Genomic DNA, 25,040 nt, shown 5'->3' with positions numbered 1-25,040 from the left:
GGAGGCGCCTCGCAGGGTCACAACCCTCTAGCTGCCCACCTCCCTCCAAGGTTCATTCCGCTCTTCCAGATTGGGGAACTCCTCCGGGCTGCCCACCCTGGCCAGGACCCGGACGTGATCACGCGCTAAGCGGCAGCCGCTCGGAGGCTTCCCAGGCGAACTCCACTGGGGTCACCGTGGCGCGCAGTCCTCCCCCCACCTCCCCCGCGACCTCCTCCCCCGCGTCTGCCGCTCTGCCCACCACCTCGCCTGCCCCGCCTACCCCACCCCGCCCGCGCAGCGCATGCGCCGCCCGCTGAGCGTGTTTTTATAAAAGTCCAGTTCGCACCAGAAACTTCAGTTTGTTGGCTGCGGCAGCAGGTAGCAAAGTGCTCTTGAAGTCTTGGGTGTTCCAGTGGCTTCTGCGGCCGGAGAGCAAGTATTTACCATGGACGGGCTCAATGTAAGTTCAGTTTCAACCTCCTTTATCTTAAAAGTACAGATGCTTAAATTTAGAATACAGCCGGGCTCGGTGCAGAGAGAAGCTACCTGCGCATTGCGGGGGCGGGTGCCCGGGAAAGGAAGCACGAAAAGTTTTCATGCGTGGGGCTGCACGGGGGATAAGATTGAAATCGTTTTCTCTCTAGAGGAGAAAAAATTTGAACGGCTGTGTCGGTGACTGCCTGTGTCTCCCCCTTGAGCGCGCGCTGTGGTATTTGCAAACACAGGAACATTTTGTGCACAAGTGCAGAGAAGGCGGGCGCTACCCCGCGACTCAAACCAAGGGTCTCTTCCCCAGGGAAGGCGTGAGTTTCTTGGAGCGAGTTCCATTATCTGAATTTAGAGGCGGAGGGCGGTGGCCCCGGCTGAGTCCCAGAGGGAGACTGCAACCCGGTTAACTTTGCACCGAGGTCTGGGGACCGCTCCGCCGTTGGACTCGTGTTTGCTAAAACTGCGCCGTCTGCGAAGCTGTGCCAGTCCCCCAGGCGCAGTGGGCAGAAGGCGGGAAAGACGGCCGGACCCACCACGCTGTTCGCCTCAGGGGTCCGAGTGATGGCAGCAGTTGGGAGGAGATCCGGAGCAGCCCGCGCTGCTTTGGTATTGAGGGACAGTCGTCCCCGGCGTCCTGAGCGCGCCAATTCCCCACGGCCGAAAGTGAACCCTGGGGTTCGGGAATTTGGGATTGTGTAAAGTTCGAAGGAGTATAAGCAGGCACCGAGCAGTCGCGCCAAGAGGTGCGCATGGTTAAGGGACCTGGGGTAGTGAGGGTTGGGGGAGAGCAGCACCTGGACTGCCCGGTCGCCTCCGCGGAGACTGGCAGGTGCAAGTGGGGAGACCGTTTGGCTCCCTCCCAGCCCAACTGCGCCTTTTAACCGTCGGTGGTTTCCTGGAGCTTTTTGAAACCCCCCTGGCTAGGGAGGCTTCTCATTTCCTCCCGTGGCGCGCAATTCAAAGGCGCTCCGGGCGGAGCCGCCCACTATCTCGCCAGCACCCTGCGAGACTGGGCCCGAATCCCTGGAGCCGCTGCCCGCCCACTGTGGGCATGGGCGTGGTGGGCAGCCGCGGTGGCTCGGAGCTGGCCGACAGGTTCCCCCGCGCTCCCACTGCCTGCAGATTTCCAGCTGCAGACCTGCGATCCCATTCACCGGACATTTCGCAGAGTGGAAAGAGACCCGGGAGAGTGAGGAAATGAAACCTGGGGCGAGGACCACGGGTCCAGTCTCCGTGACTTTACCCACCCAGGAAATGTCGCGCTCTCTAACGTCCTTTACGCGCCAGTGGATAAACAGGGAAATGGAGAAGGAGACACCCACGCCCCCGAAGAGCGCCAGCTCTGGGGAAGGGGATTAAGATGGGTGTAGGTTGGAGCAAACTGGCGCCCGTGCTACGGACCGAAGTCCTTCACTTTCAGGCTGTGTTCTCCTCCACCCACATGTTGCTTGAAGTACTGATTGGTTTGTGTTTAGATATGCGCAAAAAAAAAAAAACCACAGTGCTTTGTGCCTTAGGAAAATAAGAGTCTTCGGCACCCCCAGTGCCCCCTCCCTCCCCTTTTCCGTAGTGTGGCGGATCTTCATACAGAATGTTAATCCCAGCTCCACGGAACACTAGCTTCCACGTGTGCCACCACACCCTACTCACCCACCCCCATCCTTCCCCCCACCCCCCCTATTCTATATGGGCGTGGCCCTTTGTATTTTTTTTTTTTCTTCCCTCTAGTTGGCAGGGCTGAGGAGTTAGCAAAGATGTGGCTTTGTAACCCTTAGGGTCCCAGCGCCCTTCTGTTGTAAAGGAAGAGTTTTATAACTGATTTTACTAAAGATATAATGAATGAGGGAAGACGGGGAGGGAGATTATAGGATTCTTTAGTAATTCTTGGGTTCCCTTACCCCCGTACTTCAGTGGGAGGATGTTTTCCTGAAGAAGCCTGGGCTGTGTTGCATTTTATAAATTGCCTTTGTTTTAACCCCAGACACATTTTTTAAATTTGAATAATACCAGCTGAACTTGGAAGTGAATATTCTTTCCCTTTCTTTTACAGCTCTATACTGCAGAAAATGACACTGAGGAATTGGGCGGCTCAGGTGACTATGACTCCATAAAGGAACCCTGCTTCCGGGAAGAAAATGCCCACTTCAACCGGATCTTTCTGCCCACCGTCTACTCCATCATCTTCTTGACCGGCATAGTAGGCAATGGATTAGTCATCTTGGTCATGGGTTACCAGAAGAAATTGAGAAGCATGACAGACAAGTACAGGCTGCATCTGTCAGTGGCAGATCTCCTCTTTGTCCTCACACTTCCCTTCTGGGCAGTTGATGCTGTGGCGAACTGGTATTTTGGGAATTTCCTATGCAAGGCAGTCCATGTCATCTACACAGTCAACCTCTACGGCAGTGTCCTCATCCTGGCCTTCATCAGTCTGGACCGGTACCTGGCCATCGTTCACGCCACCAATAGTCAGAGGCCAAGGAAGCTCTTGGCTGAAAAGGTGGTCTATGTTGGTGTGTGGATACCTGCTTTGCTCTTGACTATTCCCGATCTCATCTTTGCCAATGTCAGTGAGGCGGATGGGAGGTATATCTGTGACCGCTTCTACCCCAGTGACTTATGGATGGTCATGTTCCAGTTCCAGCACATCATGGTGGGCCTGATCCTGCCGGGCATCATCATCTTGTCCTGCTACTGCATTATCATCTCCAAGCTGTCCCACTCCAAGGGCCACCAGAAGCGCAAAGCCCTCAAGACCACAGTCATTCTCATCCTGGCTTTCTTTGCCTGCTGGCTGCCCTACTACATTGGCATCAGCATTGACTCCTTCATCCTCCTGGAAATCATCAAGCAAGGCTGCGAGTTCGAGAACAACGTGCACATGTGGATTTCCATCACCGAGGCTCTAGCTTTTTTCCACTGTTGCCTGAATCCTATCCTCTATGCTTTCCTGGGAGCCAAATTTAAAACCTCTGCCCAGAATACACTGACCTCTGTGAGCAGAGGGTCCAGCCTCAAGATACTCTCTAAAGGAAAGCGGGGTGGACATTCTTCTGTTTCTACCGAATCCGAGTCTTCAAGTTTTCATTCCAGCTAACATTGATTTAAAAGACTTTTTTTTAATACCATGAAGAACTTTTTTTTAAGTTACACCTTTTGCAAATATGAAAGACTGACCAGTCCTGTACAGTTTTTATTGACTGTTGAATTTTGTCTTGTGTTTCCTTTAGTTTTTGTGATGTTTAATTGACTTATTTATATAAATATTTTTGTTGTTGTTTCATATTGATGAGCGTCTAGGCAGGACCTGTGGCCAAGTTCTTAGTTGCTTTATGTTTGGGTATAGGACTGTAGAAAAGGGAACTGAACATTCGGGAGTGTGTAGTGAATTGCTTAATGCTAGAAATGATCCTCAGCTGTTTGTGCATAAATAATCCCTCCATTCCAGTGGAACGTTTTTTTTTCCTGTTCTTCAGGTGTTTGGTTACACTGTTATTTTGCTGTAGGAGGTGGCACTTATAAGCAAAGCCTCAAGTGGTATAAAAATGGTGGCTTTTCAGTTTTCAGGAGTGAGTTGATTTCAGAACCTACAATGTACAGTCTTGTATTATGTTGATAATAAAAGTATATGATAAACTTAGCGTTATGTTTTGATTTCTGTTGTCTTTACTTTGGCTGGCAGAAAACCAATCACAATAATAGACATGTTTTTGGCGTGCCAAGTGGACCGTCCTACATCCTTTAGTTGTAATATTTTACATAATCCCTAACATGACTCTATATAGGTTCTGATTCTATTATTACTCTTTTTGGGGGGTGAGGAAACTGAGGGACAGGAAGCCTTAAGTGACTTGGTCAGAGTCATGTGATAAGTAGCAGAGGCAATATTTGAAATCAGGTAATGTGACAAAAATCTGGAGTTTTTATCATTTTCAGCTCAGAAATTTAGAAATTTCAGGCCAATGCCCATTCCTATGAAAGATAATTTTAATGATAAATGTGGTAAAGAAGGAAAGGTATGCCATACGGTGTTTTAGATTTTATTACTGTTCCTGCATAATCCGTGTCTGCCGTGACAAGCATTGTATATGCCTGACTCATAATCCTCTCCCAGGAGGCACCATTACTACCTTTTCACAGACAAGGAAACAGGTTCAAAGATTTGAAGTAATTTAGCAGTTTACACGCACAAGCCATTTCTCACTCCCAGCCCTTGCTCTTAACCATTACCCACTATTGTCCCCCAGAACACCTGGTCATAAGTGAACTGAATTGTTATTGAAAATAAAGCCAAAAGTGAATGTTTTCTTCATAAAATTAACCATGCCAAAAATACCCCTGTTGCAATATCGTCTATGCAAATCCCAACACTTTTATTCTTAATGTATTTCAAAATCTACCACCTCCTCAAGGGCTCAGTGAAGCAGCTAAGTGTTAATACGACTTTCAGAGCTCAGAGGAAAGGTCCCCTGAAGCAAGCTCCACGTTGCCCATATTTTGCACAAGATTTTGGAATCTTGTGTAACATAACCCATAGCTATTTACACCACCATTGTGCAAGCCCTAGGCTCTTGAGTAAATCTCAGCTACATTCTCCATTTCAAGATTATTTCTAAATTGCGGTAGCCATATCTACCTCACTTTGGAACACAAACAGGACACTCTAGGCTTGCATTCAAAGATAATAACCAGGATACAATTAAGGCAATATTTGGGCTACTTGTAATTGTTTCTGGCATAGAAAATCCATTCTGGAGGGAAAATTGCAATGCCTTATCTTTCTGAGGCAAATCACATTTATTCAAGGAAAATTATAGATCCTGTGAAGGGAAATAACTTAATTACTTAAAACAGAATCCAATTTGGCTGTACATTTTGCTGCAGTCTATGGATCTGAGATAATTCAGAGTGGTATTCCTATTCCACTTGAGAACACAATTAGATTTCAGATAGGAAATTATCTTGAGGTTTCTTGGTTTTCCCTGAGAAGCCTAATTGGATCACCCTTCATTTAAGCATAGTTTTACATGTACTCTTTCAAAGGCTTGGTCTTAAAGCAATGACTATTGTAAAAGACTTCACTTGAACTTTCTCTATAAATATTTATTCTCAAGGAGACAATGCAAGAAATCCTTGGAAAGAATTCTCATTCTTTCTCATCTTGGCATGAAACCTCGTTGCCCCGGATTCCATTCCCTGTGCCATGGAGTCACAACAAAAGGAACTGAGCCGAAACAAAATTCCCAGTCTCTCTAGTCTTAATGGATATTTCATTCTCCCTTGGAACAAAGGTGGCTGATCTTTTTTCAAAAGCTAAAAAAAAAAAAAAAAAACCTTGACTCTGCCCCAAAACGGTGTCCTGCTCCTCCCTCCCCTCATCATTCTCCTGACCCTGCCATTTTCACAGTGGCTCCAAAGTGTCCCCAATGTCCCGGCTTCTCTGACAATGTGGGGAAACCCAGTCTGCTGTCCGTCCTGCATGAAACAGCTGATTGTTCCCTCTCCTCATCCCTTATGAATGGGGCCCTCGAAGGTCAGTAATGTAGATCCAGTTGTATAATGGAAGCTAAAATATTTAAATTACATGCATGCTGCCATTGATGGCATAAAGATGACATCTGAGTTATTAATAACATTAAGCCTGTAGCTGGGGAAGAAAGTGGATGTTTTTATCCTGCAAAGCTTTGTTTTCCTAAAATGCAGCTTGGCAAAGCACCTCCCTCCTGGAGGCTTCCCAACCCCCTTTTGTGGTTCTCCTTGTATTAAAATGATAATTCTGGGGTACTGCTGCACAAGTGGTATTTGTGGCCACTTCATTTATAGGCTCGGATTCACGAACAACACAGACTTCAGTGATATAAAAGCAGAATTTATTAGAAAAGTAATTTAAAAATGATTAGAAATGAAACATAGTTACATCACCAGATGGGACAGCATCAACACCTGAAGAGGAGTGCTGGGGAATCTCGGAGACAGCATTCAGGGTCTGACTGGTAAAAATCCAAGCAGAGCGTCTTCTTCCCAGATAAGATTCACTCTTTCTCTGGTGAGATTCTCTCGTCTAACTGCTTGCATGCAGTTTACATGGTATCTTTACACAATAGTGGCCAGATTCCAATAAGCTTACATGACTGGGCCCAGGTGGTCCTCTGGGAACTGGCTAGGGACAGAGAAGAGTTTCCTGGGACCTAGATAACTCTTTATCAAAATACATCTTTCTGGGGGGATAGCCAGCCCTCCCAGCCAGAGTGCACATTTCAATAATTTATGACCAAGGTAACATAATGGCCATCTTAGCATAACAAATTCTACAACAATTTATTATTAAGGTCATGTAATGGTAACCTCAGTTGAATACAACAAACTCTACAAATTTATTACCAAAGTCATGTAATGGCCGTATCAAATGAGCAGAAAAGATTCTACAAATTAGTTTTCCTTTTCAGGTGCTCTTTCAGGGGGTTCCACTTCAGGTTTATTTTAATAATTTGACTAAGTATTTATGACATTTTCTTAGCTTATGGTCAGATATTTAATAAAGAGTCCACACATGAGTTGAATTATTATCATTCCCATGAAACATTCACTTAGCGGAGGCAAGGACCCCTGGCGACAAAATTCAGATTACTTCAGAAAATAATCCAGACATCAATCCCCCAGTGCCAGAAATGTTGTGTTGCAACCTGGCCTCCTGGGGATTTTCCCAGCCTGCTCTGCAGAGGTCCCTACCTGACTGCCAGTCAGTGTTGGGAAGATCCCTTAAATAGCTGGAGGAGTGACCTTCCCTGAGTACAGTCTAAGAAACACATTGATGCCTTAGGGAACCATAAAGAAGTTGAAAAATAACTGTTTTAAAACAGTGATTCTCAACTGGAGCCCGATTTTGCCCCCAAAGGACACTGGGCAATATCTAGAAATATTTAGGATTATTATAAGGGGTGGGAGGATGAGGTGCTAGTGGCATCTAGTGGGTTGGGGCCAAAGATTTTGCTAAACATCCCACAGTGCACAGGATTGCCCCCATATCAGAATTATCCAGCCCAAAATGTCATCAGGGCTAAAGGTTGACAACTCCTTTTTTAGAGTGAGGGCCATGCAGTGAGAATAATAGCATGATTCCATGAAATAGCATGAATTCATGAAGAGCTCAGTGTCATGCACAGAGTTCCAAGGTTTCCCTTTAGACTCCTTTACCCAGTCTCATTTCAATGCCTTCTTACTCAACTCACACAATTCTCTTTCGCTCTTATTTCAGTGCATCATTGCCTTGTGATCACAAACACATCTTTCTGTTTGTTCATGTGTTTTCTTCTCTCACTAGATTATCAGTTTCTCAAGGGCAGGGACTCTCTTTTGTAGTTCCTGATGGGCTTCCATACACCATACTAGGAATACATCCCACAAGGAAAATAAATGGTAAAAGAATGACTGTGGATTCTCTTAGTTTCCTATCAAGTAGCTGTCTCTCTAAAGACCATGATGTTTACTCATTTAATCCTCTCCGCTAATCTGTGACTCAATTTGGACACTTCCCATTTTTCTCCTTTTATTTAAAAAATAGAGTGAAAAGGTACCAACCTATTGTCACATTGTCTGCAATTGACTTCGATTCACTTAAATCAATCCTATTAATTCCAACAATTACAATCTTTTAAAACCTTCGGAAAATCCTTTCAACTAGAAATGCAAGCTGCTTGTAGGAGGAGTTGAGGGAGCCAAAATGTTAAGAAGCCACAGAAGATGACAGAATTTTTCAAAACCAAACACAAACATCCTCAACCAAACCATGCCAGGTGCTCAGTGTTTATCTGGCAGAGCTGGTCCACAGGAAAGTTGATTTACATATTACAGTTCAATTAACTAGAACCTAACTCATCAGCACCCTTAATTAAATGGAATTACTTCCTTATATTTGACTCTGTCAGTTGGAAAATATTATGTATCAAAAGCTCATTACATTCACATGACTCTCATAACAGTCCTACCAGTTAGAGATTGTTATCTCCACTTTCAGGGAAGACAGGGACAAAGAAGTTAAACTACAAACAAAAGAGGTTATGCTCTTTCCACTATGTAAACTACAAATGGCATTGAACAGAACCGCCAAATTCTGAGACATGGCCTCAAGTTCTTTACATATTCACTCCAATCGTTTCTTTCTTTTTATTTCTAGATCAAGTCCTATATGATAACAATAATAGTTACCATTTCACAAGAGCTTACTACATGCCAAGGTACATTGATTACTCAAACTTCACAACAGCTCTGCACTTCGAAGTAGGTACTATTATTATGCCCGTTTTACAAATGGGCAAACCAAGACAGGGAGTCTAGTTTAACATTTACCCAACATCACATACAGAATGAGTAGTAAAGCTTGGCTTTGAACCAGGCATTCTGACACCAGAGTATGCCTTCTCGAGCACTGTGGTAACTTTACTGCTTTCTAAGATGTTAGCCAATATGTAGACTAATAACCACGAGATCCAATGATTTTCTGTGCTCTTCATTACTCCACAGGGTTCAATATTGGACACTCACCTGATTGTACTTTTGAAAGTGACAAAGTAGACACTGACATTTTAGAAAGATTTTCACTATGAGTGGTTGAAATAAAATGGGTTTTAAAAGTTACCCTGATACACAGTGTCTGGCGCATAATAGTAGCTCATGAAATATTTTTGGATGAGAGAATGAATAAACACTCATACATTTCTATTCCTGACAGCACACTGTTCTGTAAAGATTCTGATTAATGTTGGGTTGGTGTGTATGATTTGACTCCCTTCCCTCCTTCATTCTTTCATTCATTCTTAAACTATTTATTGAACAATACTCTGGGCCAGATAGGTATGAAAATTGCTCATAATCTAGTAGAAGATGTAATCCTTTAGGGTTCTAGAGGGAACCTAGAATCCTTTAGCTAAAGGATTTCCAGGCTTTCTGATTTCCTTCCATTGTAAGAAATCAAAGTATCCAGCCCACCCACCCAATTTTCCTATTATTTAATACTTCTTCAGTCTTGTTTCTACTGATTCCCCACTTATGAGAGATCACGCCAGTGCCTATCTCGCAGGCTGTGAGAGGCTTCCAATCCTCCTGTACCCTTCTATTTCATCAGCCCAGGGGAAGCTACTTACGTCATTAGGATAAGAGCAGAAATTCTGCCAAACCATAGGGTATGGGAAGGAGACCTGAAGGCAGTTTCTCAGCCTTCTGTCCACAGAAGACAACTTGTTTAGGCCCTTGGGATTGTAAAAGGAAATCAAGACCATCATTTTGGGCCATATCCCATTTCCTTTGGCAAGCCTACTCTGTCTCTTTCAGTCTAGAGTGAGCTTTTTCCTCCAAAATTCTTAGTGCATGAAGTCTGCAGCATGTACATTCACACAAATAAAAGGCTTTTGAAAAGTTAAAAAGCAGCTATTGTATGTATCGTTATCATTGTTCTTGTTTCCTTTTTTAAATAAATTTTTCTTCCCAGCTAGTTTACTGTCTCAAGTGCAGAGACGTTTGCAGCGGAACATAGTTAATTAGTAGATATTCCATTTGATTTGATGAAAGAAAATCAGATTCCATAATGATTGCCAATGCTGGGTAAAAGTACATAAAGTCTGTTCAGTTGGTTAGAACCTGATGTTTTGAAAGTCAGGATCATGGGTATGAGTCCTGCCTGGGCCATCTTCAAAGTAATATTGCACAAAAATGTAAGGTTGATGAATGCAAGAACTGTGTCTCTTGCTCATGGCTATACTTCCAATGCCTTGAACAGCAGTTGCAAACTCTTTCTATAAATCTTCAGGTAGTAAATATTTTAGATTCTGCAGGCCCATATGGTTTTAGTTACAACTACACAACTCTGTCTTTGGGGACAAAAGCAGCCAAAGACAACATGCAAATGAATGAACATGAATGTGTTCCAATAAAATTTTATTTATGGACACTGAAATTTGTTTCACATAATTTTCACGTCACAAAATATTATTCTTCTGATTTATTTTCAACCATTTAAATATGTAAAAGTCGTTCTTTGCTTCCAGGTTATACAAAAACAAGGGCAGACCAGATTTGCCTGTAGGCTTTAGTTTAGTGATCTCCATCTAGAACAATGTTTAAAATATAGTAGAGAGTCAGTAAGCCTGAATGATTAAGTAGAATCTAAATATAAGAATGTTTACTCTTAGCACACCCCAGTGAACCAGTGACCTTGTTCATCTATTTGCATTTAAGTATATCCACCCACCATTCTCTAAAGCACTTTACCATTCACGAAATGCTTTCTCAAAAGTTTTGGTAATGAATGGTGCTCCCAGTAGGTCAATATTGTGAATGTAATTAATATCACTGGCTAAAATGAGATAAGACTACAATGGGAATTTTGTATTATACATATATTACTACGATAAAAAAAAATTTTTAATTGCTTTCTGGGGTAGGACCTCAAAGTGGGTCTTTCTGCTGGTTTGTGCAGTAGTTGTTGGCAAGGTCCTACCGCTTTGCTGGTTCTACTATTTCAGGAAGAAAGATTTTCATTCTAGGATAAGAGAGTTGCCTTTTTATCCACCTTTGTGCCACTCAATCTCTCGAATCTTCTTGCGTGCAAATAGAGGGGGCATCTCTTTCCTTTATACTTCCTGTCATTAGAGCAGTGACAGCGCAGTAATAGAAGTTGTTGAAGTGCGCTAACCTTCCTTAGGCATGATCAACACGAGCTCTGCCCCTCCAAAGTAATAATCACCAGTCACAACTTTCGGCCTTGGCTCCCCAGACAGTCAGTAAATGGGACAGAAGAAAAAGCCATAATCCATGGCAATGAATAGTGTTTCACAGCCGCAAGCTGAGCCACAAAAGCCCAAGAAAAATCAACGGAGCAGAAAGCATTTTTGGACCAGACCACAGCTTTGCGGGGAATGATAATAATTCTATCTCCTCTTAGCCTTCAGGTCCCTCCTGGGAATGTCAAAATTAATTTCCAAAGGCTGCCACTATTGTGTCTCTCACTAAAAAAGTCTCCAAGTGAACTTCATTACACTGTAGTGTCCTATCCAATTTAAGAGGCCCAACTTCTGTCTCATTTCAGAAGACAAGGGAAGCTGAGGAAACTGCAGTGCTTTCTGTTTTCAAGTGGGTTTTCTGTTGTATCTGTGTGACAATGTAAAAATGGCTGCTGAGTCCCCATGGGCAAGGACAGAGGAAGACACACTATCCCGGCTAAAGTGGTCCTGGGAAAAAAGAACCTTGCAGGACAGAAATCTTATCAGTATGCAGTGGAAAAGAACAGAGATGTAGGGGAAATAGTAAGCAAAATGGAAAAAGACATGAAAAACCCATTCATAAAAGAGGAAATAAAGCCGATAAACAAACATATGAAGAAATGTTCAACCTCATTGGTAAGCAAATAAATAAAAATCAAAACACATTGCTTTTCACTTATCAAACAAGTAAATATTTCCAACAGAATAATGCTTCATGTGCCAGTGAATCAGGGATCATTGAGCATAACATGGTGCACACTACAGAAACTATCTAGGCAAACAACCTCAAAGCCTTGATGATTCGTCCCCTTTGACCCACAGGGACCGTTTCTGGACAGTTAATTAAAGGAAACACTACTTCATAGTAAAAATATTTTATGCACAAAGTTGACTTTTTCATTTATAACAACACAAAACTGGAAATCACCTAAATATCTGGCAGCAAAATAGAGCATAAAGGAAACTATGATGACTCCATGCAATGGAATATTATCCAGCTTCTTAAATAATGTTTCTGAAGACTATTAGAAAATGTTTATGATGTGTGAAATGAAAGAAGCAAGTTGCCAATTGCACACACTATCTGATTATAAATATTTTTAAAGTCTTTGCACATTTTAAAAAGAAGATAAATCAAAATGTTATTAGCAGTCTTTGTTTGGGGACTAAGCCTTTGGGTGATTTTAACAGAATTTTTTCTTTTGATTTCCCTGTATTTCCAACTGAACTACAATGAACAAGTATAATGAAATGAAAAGATAATCAGCTTATTTAAAGAGTTTGGGCAGGGAAGAAAGAAGTATACAAGCCTCAGAATAGGAACCTGGCTTTTCCTTTCCCTCCCTTCTCCTCCCCTTACCCTTCTCTTGCTAAATAAATTATCTTTGAACTGAAATGAGCTAAGCATTTGTGGGATATCAGACATTTTCATTACTCTCTAAGTGTTTAGAATCTAGTAGCAGAAATCTTACCATTATATTTCTGGTAAAGCCTTTAATAGAGTCCAATGTTTCTGAACTAAAGGTCACCCTCTCAAGGAAGTATCCTAGAGAATGTCAAAAATACAGGAGACTGGAACTCAGGGCTGTGTGGCAGTGCCTACAGGCCAAAGTGAACTCATAATCAGCGAACCTGCTCCATATCACACACAGTCATGGTACCATCTTTAGAAGATGTACCATTAAGGCTTTTGTTGAGGTGATATGGATCTAGGGTCTCTAATGGGCTTCTCCCCAAGAGGTCAAGTCTTTCAAAATACACAGGAAGGGGTGGGCCACCGTTGCTCAGTGGCAGAGTTCTCACCTGCCATGCTGGAGACCTGGGTTTGATTCCTGGTGTCTGCCCATGCCAAAAAAAAAAAAAGAAAAGGAAAAAAAAATACACAGGAAGGTAAACATACTAGAAAACTAAAGGAAATCTCTGACAGGGTTAGGCCATTCATACATGACGGCAATAGTGTGGGGAACAATGTATAAGTGGTCAACCCTAAACACTCCATTTTTGTATTGTATTACAAAGGAAATGTCAAGTTGGAGAAGGCTTCCTTCATTCTAGTAAGTCCTCCAAATACAGCCGCACACAACAATGGTGGTTTGCAGCATGTCAGATAAGGCAAGGCTCTGAGATGGGAAATGCCAGCAGAAAAAGACCAACGCTCACGTTTGTGGAGAGTGTACCACAAATCCTTTATTCTCATTTTGAGATGGGCTCAGAAGTCAGATAGAAAATTGAGACTCGAAAGAAAAAAATTAACATTTTTCCTCTGGTTAAATGATATTAATAATTTAGCAAAAAATAACTTAACCATTTTATTATTATTATGGGAAACAAATTGTTCTACTATAAATATATAAGCACCTCAAGAAAGTATATGTTTTAAAGATAAAAATATTATCTAGTTTGATTTAAGATTTTAAATCTACATGGCAAAGAAATCCCTGTTGATATTTTCAAGCCTATGGTCATTTATGAGCTGTAAATTCATTTCTTTTTCATAACCTATGATTTACCTCACTAAGTATTACAAATCCACCCACCCAGGAATTAACCAAGGAATTTTGCTCTTATCCTTCATTTTCTGTTTTGGAGGCATGTTTATTTAACTCTTTGGCTATAAATTAGACATCTAAGAAGGGGTATTAATTCTTTGCCTTATTTCACATTTTTTTAAATTTTTCATTTTATTGTATTGTATTGCATTTTTATTTACAATAGCATCCACATGAGTTAAACATTTTAAACCTAAGTGTTGCTTAGTGGTATAGTTTTATGGCACAGTTTTATGGCACCTAAAATGTTATTGTAATATATCTTCTTCTGGTCTTTTCTACTTAATATAAAAAGAGAAAAAAAGCTCTTAAGATACATTCAATCATTCAATGAATATTTAGTGAGCACTTATTATGTGTCAAGTGCTGGGATATGACAGTGACAAATTAAAGTCTCAGACCCTGTGGAGCTTGCATACTAGTAGCAAAGGATCCTTCTTCTGGAATTATTCTTCAGTTCAGAAATAAGCCTGAGAAATTGGGTAACTGAAAATCTTTAGAGAAGGAACTAGGAAAAGAAAATTTAAAAAGCAGAATAAATAAAAAAGCCTAACATTTTAATTTCATCACTATATTGCTGAAAGGCCGCTGAGTCAGATGGATCCGCTGGGAAGCAAATACTGAGACAGAGTTAGGAGCACAAGAGAGGTATTGGAGGGCATCGACTAGGAAAGATGCATGGAGAAGGAAGCTGGAATGGGCAGACAGAGGCTTCAGACTGCAGGTCAGATACAACAAAATCTCGACCAACCAACCAAGAGGTACAGAGCAAAAGCAACCTGTTAGAGAAGTCCTGCTTGGGTAGAAAAGACCAGGCCCTTGGACTGGCCATGCACCATCATTGGCTGTGACTGTGCATGATGAACTCATCCGGCCTCACTTCAAAGTCAAGGCCGATCTCGAGTCACTCATAGCTGGAGACTGTCAGCTGACTGGACTCACAGTAGCTTCTTTCTTGAAGGGAGATCTGAGCTGTACCTCCATAACTATTATGGCCTTTGAAAAGTAATAAAGAGAGACCTGGCTTTCTAGAGAAGATTTATAAAGTCAGGACAAGGAATGCCTCTATATATAAAACATACAAATGTCTTCCAGCAAGTGCTATTATGACCAAAATCTAGGTCTTTAAAGGAAATGTATTTTTAACAGCTGATATAACTTTAACTTGCCAAATATTTTATACTGTGGAAAAAAGATTTAAATTTAAAATTTTTGTTGAAGTGTGGAGTGTCACTATAGGCAAAAACAGTGTTTGCTAAAAAAACAGGATTTGGAATCTAAAGGAGTTAAATGTTTAGAGTTATAGCTTTTAACTCATTCATTAATTTCCTTGCTATTTGCCAGGGACTGTGCCATGTTCCAAATAAAGCAAAACATACATAGGCCCTGATATAGGGAGTCTAGAATAGGAAAACTAAACATTAAAAAATAACTAGGGAAATAAGTACATATTTATGAACTGAGCTTAACATTCCAAAAGAAACAAAGGAAACTGATCTAAGCTGACTTAAACTGGGAGTCAGGGAAGAAGTGTTGACTGTTCTGAGGCCTAAAGGGTGAATAGGAGTGTGTTTTGGGAAAGGAGAAGCTGTGCAAGAAACAATAGCATGAAGGACATGTACAAAGGTCCTGGGGCAGGAAGAAGTCAGAGGAACTAAGAATTTGGCCAGATCTCCAAAGCCAGAGGAAGAAGTGGTGCTAGAAGAATTTGCCATTAAATGAAGGCAAATTTATTCTTCCTAGCTGAAACATATATGGCACATCAAGGATTTTGATTTATAAGTACAACAGGAGCAGTTTTAAGCAGAAGTGGGAAACATGATAGGATTTGGGTTTTGAAATAACTCTGATTGAAGCCTGAAGAAATTAAAAGGCCAGTGTAGATTTGGGAAGACCAATTAGCACCTATGGTTCAGGTGAAAGATGACGGTCCTAGTCATGGACCGATGATTTTTAAATCTCCACAATGTGCGTTCTGAAATGGACATCCTGGGGAGGACACCATATGTTCTAGTTTGCTAGCTGCCGGAATGCAAAATACCAGAAACAGAACGACTTCTAAAAAAAAAGGAGAATTAAATGAGTTGCTAGTTTACAGTTCTTAGGCTGAGAAAATGTCCCAATTAAAATGAGTCTATAGAAATGTCCAATCAAAGGCATCCGGGGAAAGATGCTTTGGTTCAAGAAGGCCAGTGAAGTTCAGGGTTTCTCTCTCATCCGAGAAGGCCCATGGTGAACACAGTCATGGTTTCTTCCTCAGCTAGAAGGGCACATGATGAGCACACTGTCATCTACTATTTTTCTCTCCTGGCTTCCTGTTTCATGAAGCTCCCTGGAAGGTGTTTTCCTTCTTCATCTCCAAAGCGCTGGCTGATGGACTCTCTGCTTTGTGGTGCTGCAGTATTCTCTGCTCTCTCCGAGTCTCCTTTATTTTCCAAAATGTTTTCTCTTTTACAGGACTCCAGAAACTTATCAAGACCACCCAAATGTCATCACCTAATCCAGTTTAACAACCACTATTGATTAAATCACATCTCAAGGGAGATGATCTGATTACAGTTTCAAACACACAGTATTGTGCCTTTACAAAATAGGATTTTGATTAAAACATGGCTTTTCTAGGGTCCATACATCCTTTCAAACCAACACACCATGGAATAAGAAACATTACCCTGTTTATGAAATGAGAACATCATGAGGGCTACAAAATAGGCATATAAAAAGACTTAATCCTTCCAGGTTTACTTGCCAGAGTTTTTCTTTTCTATTGTTATCTCAAACTCACAATGTCAAAAAGCAGAAAGGAGTCCTTCATAACCTGTATTCTTTTTCAAACCACTTTTCTCTCATTCTCTACACCTCCCTGTCTCTTCTTCTTTTACTGTGGAAACCTGGCTGTCACCTGTGGCACTCCCTTCTACTTTGTCCCTGTGTCCAATCTGTTTCAGGGTAACCTGGACAGGACAGAACCTGCTCCCATATCTCCTGGCTCTTTCCACCATGCCCTGCACCTTCCCCCCAGAAACAAGGCTGCACCTTTGTCTCTGTCCAGAAAAACTGTACTTGATAGGAACAAAAACAAGTGATCTTTGTTTTGTCATTTTATTTCACAAGTGTGGCCATTAGGATTAAACCCCTTCTCTTCCATGAAAGTTTCCTCTACGGTTCTGGCTTCCCTCTCTAATATTTTTAAATCCAACAGTCCACAGTATACAATTTGCTTCTGAATCATTGTCTTATTCTTTAATTGGCGGCAATTTCCTGATCAGTGAAATGAGAGATTTGACAAGATTTACAGCAAAATCAATCTTCAAACAAAATCTTATGTAGATGCCCAGCACTAAAACATAAGGCTATAATTGATCTGATTGAACAAGGGATGGTAAGCCCTGAAAATGTCCCTACTCTTTGGCCACCTTGGGACATCTCATCTTAAGAGGTTAAGAAGCTGTCATGGTCAGGTTCATGTATCAACTTGGCCAGGTGGTGATGCCTAGTTTTCTGGTTGGGCAAGTGCTGGCCTGTCGTTATGAGGACATTTCAGGGATTTAAATCATGATCACGTCAGATACATCCACAGCTGATTGCATTTGTAACCAGCTAAGGGGAGTGTCTTCTGCAATGAGTGTCACTTAATCTAATAACCAGAGGCTTTTAAGGAGGATTCAAAAAAGACAGTATAAAATGCTAATGAAGGGCTTAGTAAGATAAGGAAATAGAAACTGGTACTATATCCCTACTGCCTGTCAAATCGGTCTAAACTTTTAAGCTTTCCTTTCAAAATCTTCACAGTCTGTTTTTAGCCTATGGATCTGCTTCCCATTCTAAAATCATACCCGTGACTTTAGAGTCCCCAAACATGTCAAATGGTTCCCACCTTTGAGCCTACTCTTCCTGCAGCCTGATTGACATTTCTGCCCATTATCTAGTCACCCAAGTAATCCCCATTCTTCAAACCCCCCCATACCTGAAGCCATCGTTGACTCTTAAAATCAACTAAATTGTTTTCTAAATTGTTTAGAAATTGTTTTCTCACTCTATTTTGTCCAACTCCTAAGGGTGAAGACCATTTTATACTCATTCCATATCCCCAACATGCTGGTATGGTTAGCAATGGGGCCCAATAATTGATGACTGAGTACAAATATAATCCTACCTGGGTACAATAATTAGGAATAGATTCTTAGGCATTTTGGAATATCTGATTAAAATCTCCTAAAAGTCTAAAGTTAAACATGAAAATGTTTTCTCTGTTATAGAACAGAATGCAAATCAATATTCAACCACCATCCTTATCAATGAGCCCCTTTGAAACACCATGCCTCACTAAATGCACTTTTCACTAACCATTCTTTTGCTTCAGTTTCTGTACTTCCCCATCAAACATCTATTAAGCACCTGGTTAGTGTCAGGCTCAATGATTATGAACAAAATGAGGCCCTGCCCTCAGGGACTTTATTATAATATGGAAGCTGGAGTCTGCTTTGATGTCTCCCTTCCTGATGTCTACTCTGTGCCAGTTTTTCAAGAAATTCTGCAGCATACGCTCAGAAGTAAAATAAAGCCTCATCTTGACTGATCCTTTTAATAAAAGGAACAGGTTCACTGGCCAAAGCATGAGCTAACTTTTACCTGCCTCACCACAACCTCTCTGCTCACATACTAAAAATTATGCCAAATTTGGTGTAAATTATATTCAGTAAAAAAGTATATTTAACTTTGAAGAGTTAATCGAGTTCTTCTCTATGAATCCTACTGAGATATGTCAACCAACCAAATGAAGATAAGTCTGCTGTGAACCCAAGATGCTCTTAACCATCTTTCAGTCAATCCCAATATTTGTTTCCAGTACTGTGGAAGTATCACTGCAGGGTGGGTGGTGCAGCTCAGAGAAGAGGGAAAACCAAACACTAGAAAGGTACCAAGGAAAGGTTAAGAAATCTCCTTTCAGGGGCAATTAAGAGTATCGTAAGGGGGGGTGCACAGGTGGTTTGATGGTAGAATGCTCACCTGCCCTGTGGGAGACCCAGGTTCAATTCCCCCATGTGCTCCCCTCCCCCCCCCCCCCAAAAAAATAAAAAGCTAGTCTAAAACTGTGTGGTATTAGTTTATGCTGTTCAAGCTGTGCAGTTCAGGAACAATAGACAGGAGGCTAAAGAGGGGTAGTTCCCAAACCCAGTACTGCCTTTGCACCTGGGCTCCTGGGACCCTTGCCCTGAAGAGGCCTTGCTCTGGCCCTCTTATGATGAGGAGTCTATGGGGCCAGGGAAGATTCCCACCCAGAACCTGTGCTTTGGGTGCTTTCAACTATGGCCCTGTTAGGCCCATGTCCTAACAGCCCTAACAGTTCTGAACCTACTTCTAGGGACTCCAAGGGGCTCTTCCATGAGTCACCCTCCCAAAGACAGAATACACGGTCAGTATGCACACTTCTAGACCCAGTGACAGCCAAAGGACAGTTGTTGGGGGTGGGGAACAAAATGGAGCTTGGCTATGCCAACTGGCGTGTCCCCAGCATCTGGGGAGAAGACCCTTGAGGTGTGGGATGAACTAGGTGTGGAAAGAAAAGGGTGACCTGCAGCCACTATTAGCACTTTCGCCTGGTAACCCAAGGGTTAAGGACAGGCCAGCATAAACATCTTGTGCTTCATGGCTGTGTGAATCTACATGACCAATTCTCCACAGGACTGCTCCAACAGGAGAGAGCAACGGCAGGGAGTCTGCCAAAGAAAGGACACCCAGAGATTCACCCACTTTGGTACCTCATCAGTGGAAGGGGTGGAAAGGCACTGTCTGGCATGGAGGCATTTGGGATATAGGTTTTGATTAGGGGCTCAAGGTTACATGTTGACCTTCATATCCACTCAGCCCTGCCCCACAAACAAAAATACAACTAGCTGGAACTGATTTTTGCGTGGTAGAATGTTGTTGCTTTGAGCATTCAGTGGTTTTCTTAAAATTTGTAAAAATTCGGGGTTTGCAATATCTAAATCCCTGCTTCCAAAATGAATTTAAATTTTGGTCAAGAAGCTTAGTCTGCTATATTTGGGGCAAGATGCTATCTTTAGCCCTTAAAGGAGACTCTTTAATTGCTCCAGCAAAATTACCATCATCATCATTATTATTATATAAAACTAGCCACCTATTTTTTCTTTTTCCCTCTTTCCCCACTCGATTTCCTCTCCTCCACTAACACATCTAAGTAGCTGATGTGCACATGCCAAGGAATTGCTCAGGCATTTAAGGATCTTAATCCCAAATCATGAAGGACCTCAGCTGCCGTCCATAAATTTTTATTTAAAAGCAAGATAAAAGTGGAATTAATTCAGCATAGAGCCAGAGCAGTGAGGGAAATAAAAATTGTCAATTCAAAATACTTATGTGTGTCCCCGTCCTTCCGAGTCCATAATTCCTGCACATGCTTAATAGGTCATGTCATAATTCATGCTTCTACTTTTTATGAAGAGCTTCATACAAACCCCTTGCCCCCCACCCCTTTAAATCTGGTTAATGCACATGAATGGAGAATCAAAACACAGAGGAAACTCACTACTTTCTCTAATTGGAATGGCTAATTCGGTCATAACGGCAGTTCCATCCAGATGCTCAGACTTGGTTTAGAGTGTGGAAATCTGTAGCTATGGGATTTACTTAGTATGCGGAACAAAGAAAGTGATCATTATCTGTGATCAGGAAGAAGTATTCTAATTAATGGTAATATCCTCCTGCTGAGCTTCCTGTCATCCTCATTTTGATCCCTGTCATTGTGCTTTCCAGGAGTTGAAAGTCTTGGCTACTTGCCGCTCATTGCAATGATGCAGAGGCTAGGTGTGCTATGTAGAGGAAAAGAATTAGCTTAAAATGCCACCTACATCATTTTCCCGAAATGAAGTCTTTATAAAAATTTACTCAGCAAGTGTTAAGTCTTATTCATTCAATTTGTAAACTCATAAAACAGGTCGTAACTGAATAAAAACATGAGAAAAATATGTGGAACATTGTTTTCAGACATTTGAATCACCATTAAGGTTCATCTGCAAATGAATCCTCAACATTTGGATACCCATTAAGGTCTGAGATTTCTCAACAATAAATTAGACTGGGGGAGATAAAGCACAAATCAATGCTTAATAAATCCCTTTTGATTATGTCAATGACAGGAGGAACTACAGGTGAGCCTTTCTTCTCATTTGTCCCTGAAGTCAGTATCCCATGGGCTGATCTGAAAGCCAAAGAAGCAATCCTATAGTCCTAGTGACCAACAGAGAAGAGAAACTATATGTGCAAGCCCTATGAGGAATGGAGTAAAAAAGAATGATCCAAGCAAGCATTAATTTCCAACACAGCCAGCACACACTGTCATTTAAAACGTGAGGGAATTTAAGGACATTATGTTGAATGAAGTAAACCAGACACAAAAGAATAAACATCATATGATCTCACTAATCATAAACTAAATATAATAAGCAATCTCATAGAGTTAATATCTACAATACAGGTTACCAGAAGATAGAATGTAGAGAATGGGGAGCTGATGCTTAATTTGTGCAGAATTTTTAATAAGGTTGATTTTAAATGTTTGGAAATAGAGGTGATAATAGCACACTATTGTGAGTGTAATTAACAGCATTGAATTGGGTGTGTGATCTTGGTTGAAAGGGGAAGTTTGGAGCCAAGTATGTTACTAGAAGGAGAGCTAGAGGATGAAACATGGGACTGTGTAACATAGCGAACCTTGCTGTGGACAACAAAATTGGTTAATAGTAAAATATATAAGAATGTTCTTCCTTGAAGGAGAACAAATGTATGTCACTACTACAAGGTGTTAATAATAGAATGGTATGTGGGAAAAAATACACCTAATGCAAACTATGGACTGTAGTTAACGGTATTATTATAATACTCTTCCATCAGTTGTAACAAAGTTACCAGACCAATGCTAAGTATCGATAACAGGGTGGGGTGGGTGGGTGGGGTATAAGGGGTATAGGGTTTTTCCTTTTGAAGCAATGACAGTGTTCTAAAATTGATTGTAGTGATTAAAGTTCAACTCTGTTAGTATTTATACTGAGAGCCATTGATTGTACACAGTGGATGGATTTTATGGTGTGTGAATAAAACTGCTTTAAAAAATTTTTGAAGAGTTTAGCCAACCCTGCCAGATACATAGTTTACGTCACACATAGCATGTGTAGTTTCTGGGCAGAGTCAGGCCGGAGGAGAAACCATGTTGGCAGTCAACTGGGAGAGGAATCTGATGGCAAAATGGTAGGCTGTTCTCCCCTTCCTTTGTCCTCTCCTAAAGTAAAGGTGACTATAACTGTGCCAATGCTGAAAATACCTGAAATGTCTACCCTAGAATGTCACATCCATTCCAGCAAATTTTTTGTGTGTGTGTGTGCTGTTTGGTGGGGTCACATTTCATCATTTTTCCATGTGTGTATCCCATTATTGCAGTACCATTTGTTGAAGTTTTGTTTGTTTTTGTTTGCCTTGCTTGTTTGGTTTTTTGGGGGGGAGAAGAGCATGACGGGGAATCAAACCTGGGCCTTCTGCATGGCAGGCAAGAATTCTACCGCTGAATTATCCTTGCACCCCCTCCATTGAATTTCTTTTTCCCTCCACTGAATTTTTTTATTTTTTATTTTTTGTTTATTTTGAATGGGCAGGCTCCGGGAATCGAAACAAGGTCTCAGGCATGGCAGGTGAGAACTCTGCCACTAAGCCACCATTGCCCACCCCCTCCATTGAATTTTAATATTTGTTTTCAGCCCTAGAGGTGGGGGTGACAGATATGAACTTGTACAGAAGCTTTCTGGGAATACCAAAGTTCATCTCTTTGTTCCAACTGGTGTTTGGATGCTAGGGTCCTTGACCCTAAAGGCAAAAGGAAATCTACCACATTCCAAATAAGATATTCTATCATTCTGAGCACCCTACCTCACCAGAACGTCTCATCTTTAAATGTTCACGTGGATTGCAAAGTAATTTATTACAAAGTGGTGTGGGAGTGGATCTCACTAAAATTCAGATTCTTATCAGTGTGTTGCCAATTGAGCTAATGATTCTGAACGCCTAAGTTACTCTTCTATACTGCTGTTTTTGTTTTTGTTTTTTTGATGCTAAAGCTAGGATTCTGCAATTCACATTTCTGCTTGCTCCATATTAGGCTCTGTCAAACATTTGCTGAACCAGCCTCATTGTGTCCTCCACTCTTCTCCACCATAGGAAACCAGATCTCGTGAGTATGTATTCCCTATGCAGATATTGGCATTTCCAGATTCAGGGGGCTTCTCCTCTAAGCTGAGATGCCAGCTCCAGGTTCTCAGTTGCTTTTCCTCAAGAATATGAGTCCCAGCCCAATAAGGATCCTACAAGTTCAAAGTCACAAGCATCCACAGAGCACCAATCTTTCCTTGTTGATCTGCATTTCAGCTCTAGGGAGCCTTTCCACACTACTAAAATTTCATAACCTCAACCACTTCTTTTTATTTCACCAGTCCTCAGAGTGGGAGCTGTTTCTTATATTCACTTGTTACATCTGTAGTAACTTAGTAAATTTTTTTTGCACTTTTTCAGTTACCTAAGAGTCAACTTTAATTCTAGTTAATTATTTATATTAAATTCTATTCTGTGGGGGAAAATCTACCCTGTGTTTGACCATTTTACAAAAAAACTCCAAACTTAGTCCAAATATACTGACTTACTATGCTATCATCTTCTTCAAAATGAAGTTGTAAAATAAAATATTAATTACATATTTTGTTCCTTATAAAACCTAGCGATTAATGATAGTTGGAGAGAGACAAGAGAAAGACTGTACTTGGTGTTAGTCACGTTATAGAAGAGTGTTTTCCGGGTTTATTATTGACTAACAAGTGAATAAATATAATTCTGATTTTAAGGTACAAATCTGGTCTCAGTTGCTTTTTTGTGTCATTTCACCATTCTCTTAGATCCAAGGTAGAAAACAAAAATGAATAAGTAAAGGAAATGTTAAAAGTAAACACAAGGGCCATGGTGGTTCAGCAGGCAAGAATGCTTGCCTGCCATGCCAGAGGACCTAGGTTCACTTCCCAGTGCCTGCCCATGTAAAAAATAAATAAATAAATAAATAAAAGTAAACACCAAAGGCTTACAATAAATGCCTAAAGTAAGGGCAGGGGAAGGAAGAGAAAGAAAACCTTAGAAACAAAGCCTTCTTATAGTTGCTGTTGTGGAAGGTGGTGTTTTTAATGGAGAAAATGCAAGAAAAACAAAGGCTCTCTTTACATCTAAATACAGATAATTAAAAATTATTAGGAAAGCCAGGGCCTAGGAATTAAGGTAGAAGAAAGGAAATACAAAAATATCTGTACAAATGAAAGGCCCTTTATTTTTCCTTCCAGACTTTAGTAAGTGCTAATTTATAAAGAAAGGAATTAAAGAAAACACACAAAGAGAAAAGGGCACCCAAGCCAATATATATCATTTCCACCTTCCAAATTCTTTGTTCAACTTGCCTCCCTAGAAGTGACATTAATGACGTTTATTCACTTTGTCATTCAATAAATATTTATTGAGAGCCTACTATGTGCCAAGAACTGTTGTAGGCCGTAGGAATTTGAAGGTGATTAAGATAGGCAAGTGCTCTTCCTGTCCTCATGGGGCTTACATACTAGAAAGGAAGATAGTAAATATGTAAATCAATGATTGAACAAGGAAATTTCTGCTCATGATAAGAGTTAGGAAGAAAATAAAACAATAACTGAAAAGAAAGTGTTACTGGACAAGCTATTTACATTGGGTGACATCTAATCAATAATTTATCCATCTCTCAATAAATATCTACTGGGTGCTTTATCAGTTATCTGTTGAAGCATAATAAACCACCCCAATCATAGTGGCTTAGAACCATCACCATTTCTTTAATTCAGATTCTTTGGATGGCCTTTGGGGTTGGGCCATACGGGACAATTCTTCTGGTCTCAACTAAACTCACTCATGCGTCTGTGGTTAACTTCTGGTCATCTCAGCAGCTATATCTCTGGGGGTTGAGGTGATGGGGGTAATCCTACAGCCAACCAGCCCCAACACATTCACATGAAGGCTCTGCAGGGTCCAAGAACAAGAGTAGAAGTATACAAGGTCTATTGAAGTCTAGGCCAGAATGGACACCAAGATGCATCTGCCACATTGTGTGGTCAAAGCAAGTCTCCAGGCCAGTTCAAATTCAAGGGGTAAAGTAGTAGGCCCCTGTCTTCATGGGAGGCACTGCACAGTCATG

The 25,040-nt window shown here is 41.2% G+C and overlaps 1 protein-coding gene across 1 annotated transcript; it reads left to right on the top strand.

Moving 5' to 3' along the window:
* Positions 1–326: 326 nt before the first annotated feature.
* Positions 327–4,130, top strand: CXCR4 (C-X-C motif chemokine receptor 4). The gene is made up of 2 exons (XM_077153679.1): positions 327–442; positions 2,522–4,130. The coding sequence occupies exons 1-2, from the start codon at positions 428–430 to the stop codon at positions 3,566–3,568; spliced, it is 1,062 nt and encodes a 353-aa protein (XP_077009794.1). The 5' UTR covers positions 327–427; the 3' UTR covers positions 3,569–4,130.
* The last annotated feature ends 20,910 nt before the right edge of the window (positions 4,131–25,040 follow it).

The sequence above is a fragment of the Tamandua tetradactyla genome, chromosome 3 (genome assembly GCF_023851605.1).
Source record: "Tamandua tetradactyla isolate mTamTet1 chromosome 3, mTamTet1.pri, whole genome shotgun sequence".
NCBI classification, from domain to species: Eukaryota; Metazoa; Chordata; class Mammalia; order Pilosa; family Myrmecophagidae; genus Tamandua; species Tamandua tetradactyla.
Note: the sequence above shows the minus strand (reverse complement) of the source record. Positions and strands in the feature narration are given on the sequence as shown.